The following is a 2,982-nucleotide window of genomic DNA, read 5'->3' as shown; positions in this document are numbered from 1 at the left end:
CTTCAGTCCCTGGAAGGCTGCCTCTTCCATTCCGGACCTGGGAAGCCGCGCCACCCCCCAGCCTGCCACCCCCAGCCCCAGTGCGCAAAGCTCGCCTTCTGGTTACAGAGGCAGGGTGACGAGCTGGACCCCTCTCCGTCGGGAGAGGCTGCTTCAAGGCGTTTAAAGATGCCAAGGCGCTGGGATGCCCACGGAAATCCCCTCCATTCCTCTCAGCTCGTTCTCCCCGGCAGCTTCGGCCAAAAGCTAAGAGTCCGGGGGGGGGGGGTAGCCAAAGAAGCAGACCAGAAAGGGGGAGCGGTGGGGTGCAGCAGCAGCAGCAAAGGGAGAAGCCAACCGACCCACCTCGGCCAACATTGGAGCAGGGGGGGCCAGCAGAGAGTCTCCATTGCTGGCCAGCCCCCCCCCTCACTCGTCCGGTCTGGGAAGGGGAAGGGGATCCTCTCCACAAGGGGAACGGCTGGGAAATCTTGTTGGGGGGGTCGGGATGTTTTACACTGGGGAAGAGGGCACCGTTTGGACCCATTTGGACCCAAGGGCCCGCGAGGGGGCCCGGCTGACGGAGAGCCACAGTTCTGGTCCAAAGGCCGTCGAAAGAGCTGCTTTGCTGGACGGGGAGGGCAGCGCCGGTGCCGGCGGGCCGGAAAAGACGGGGAGGGAGCCGGGCAGGGCAAAGCGGGGTTGTTGTTGTTGTTTCCCCCGGCGAGGGTCCGGTCTGTCTCCCGCCACAGCCCCTCAGACGGCGGCTTTCTTCTCGCCGGGCGCCTTCATTCGCGGCAGAAGACGTACTCGGTGTAGCTGGTCCAGATCTTGTCCTCGGCGGGGCCGCCTTGCTCGGGCCCGAAGGCGCAGGTGCCGGTGGAAGAGCAGGCGGCCATGCGGAAGCCGGCCTCGCTCAGCCGGTCGAAGGCCTGCTCCAAGAAGTTGAACTTGAGGTAGTAGCGGGCCGTGTACCGCTCGGGGGGCCGGTCCGGGTCGCGGCTCTCGTTCAGCGTCTCGCCGAAGACCTCCTTGGCCAGCGCCGTCTTGCCGCACACCGTGATGCGCGCCACCCGTCGGAACTTGGCGTCGGCCTGCGCGTCCCGCCCGATGGTGTAGGAGCCCCGGTAGCCGATGGTGATGTAGCCCGAGCGCCGCCCGCCCGAGCCGCCCCCGCCGGCGTCCAGCGAGAGCGAGGCGGCCAGCGGCGGCGGCGGCGGCCCCCCCGACGGGCTGCGGCCCGAGGTGGGAGAAGCCGCCGGGGCCGGCCCTTCGGTGAAGTCCGCTTCCAGGTAGCTCAGCCCCGCCGGAGGCTCGTCGGCGCAGACCGAAGAGTCGCGCAGCAGGCCGGCGAAGCGCCCCGGCGGGCCCGGCGAGTAGCCCGAAGCCGCCAGCCGGCGCACCAGCTCGGGCAGCTGGAAGTACTCGGCTTCCCGGCGCAGGCGGTTGCGCTCCGGGAAGCCCTCGGGCAGCACCAGCTCCTGGTCGCGCAGGTAGTCCAGGATGTATCGGAAGAGGAAGCCGTCGCGATCCAGAAAGAAGCGGCCCTTGGCGTCGCGGGGCAGCTCGGCCGGCTCCTGCTGCGAGAAGAGGCGCCAGAGCAGCGAGCCCCGCACCGACAGCACCGTGCCTCGCCGGGTCACGTACACCTGGCCGCCCACGTTCAGCTCCACGATCTCCGGGATGGGCCCCGACGACGACGACGACGACGGCGGAGAAGCCAGCTCAGAGGCCGCGGGGGCTCGAGGACCGACGCCGCCGCTGCTCCGGACGCCGCCGCCGCTGCCCCCGCCGTTGGGGAGCCCGCGGGCGCTGTCGGCCAAGGCCATGCCTGTCCCGGGCGAGGAGGCTCTCCTCCGCCGCCGCCTCCTGCGCTCCCCGGGGCTGTGACCGTCGCACCCGGCTCAGCTGGGCTGTTCTGCCGCCACCCCGACGTCTCTGGGTCCCTCCTGCGCGGCTGGGGCGTGGGGGGGGGCTCCGCTGGGCTCCGGCCTCCGGGCACTGCCGGCCAGCCAGAGAAACGGTCGGCGCGGCGGGCTTTATGTAGCGCCGCCGCCGCCGCGCTGCCACCGGCGGGAGGAGCGAGCGGAGGAGCCGGAGGCGGCCGGAGGCTGACGTCGCTGCTCGGGCGCTTCCCCTGCGCGCTGCCTCCTCCAGTGCGCGGAGCCGCGGCCGCCACGCCCGAGCGCCCAGCCGGGCCTCGCTGGAGCTCAGCCGCTGTTTTGGAGGGTGCCCGGCAGCGGCGCTTGCAGGGATGCTGCAGACCCCCCCCCCGCTCCGGAGGTCGCTGGCCTTGGCGGTTCCGCGCGAGCCCCCCACGCGTGAACTCCCCACGCGTGAACCCCCCGCGCGTGAACCCCCCGCGCGTGTCCCTTGGGCTGCCGCGACCCGCCTGGGGAGGAGCCTGGCTTGGGGGTTGGCAGAGGCGGAGGGGTGGTCAGGGTCGTCGCGGGGGGGGAGCGTGGAGGCGCGGGAGTGGGAATTTTCCGCTCCTCGCGGGGTGACGGCTGGCCCCACGGGACTGCCAGACAGCGGAGAGAGAGAGAGTCGGGCTCTCCGCTCCTAGTTTCTGGGCTGGCTTCCTCCGCCTCCCCCCCCCTCCCTTTCTCTCCATTCCTGAAATAAGAGTAGAGCCGACGCTCCGCTTTTACTTTCTAAGCTGATTCAGACGACGTTCGGGCCTTGAGGGAGATTTCTCCCGAGGTGCCGAGACCAGTAGAAGGGCTTGCCTTCCGAAGTTGTGGGCGCTCCATCCCTGGAGGCTTTTCACAAGAAATTGCACAGCCACTTGTCTGGAATGGTAGAGGGTCTCCTGCTTGAGTTGGGGGGTTGGACTAGAAGACCTCCCAGCTCCCTTCCGACTCTTGTTATTCTGTTATTTTGCTTTGCCTACCCCTATTGCCCGAAAAACTGCCCCCCTGCTCCACCCCCTGCTGTGCCCCCGCTCTGTCCCCACCCCGTCCCCACCCTGCCTGCCCGCAGGGCCACTCACCGCCTCCAGGG

At 69.8% G+C, this 2,982-nt stretch overlaps 1 protein-coding gene across 1 annotated transcript; it reads right to left on the bottom strand.

The window, feature by feature from the left end:
- Window positions 1-620: 620 nt before the first annotated feature.
- KCTD12 (potassium channel tetramerization domain containing 12) lies at window positions 621-2,228 on the bottom strand. The gene has a single exon (XM_039365712.1). The coding sequence runs from the start codon at window positions 1,806-1,808 to the stop codon at window positions 768-770; it is 1,041 nt and encodes a 346-aa protein (XP_039221646.1). The 5' UTR covers window positions 1,809-2,228; the 3' UTR covers window positions 621-767.
- Window positions 2,229-2,982: the final 754 nt, after the last annotated feature.

This window comes from Crotalus tigris, unplaced genomic scaffold (genome assembly GCF_016545835.1).
Source record: "Crotalus tigris isolate CLP2741 ecotype Arizona unplaced genomic scaffold, ASM1654583v1 scf7180000017596.1218436, whole genome shotgun sequence".
Lineage (NCBI taxonomy): Eukaryota > Metazoa > Chordata > Lepidosauria > Squamata > Viperidae > Crotalus > Crotalus tigris.
The sequence above is the reverse complement of the archived record's forward strand: the minus strand, read 5'-3'. Positions and strand labels throughout refer to the sequence as shown.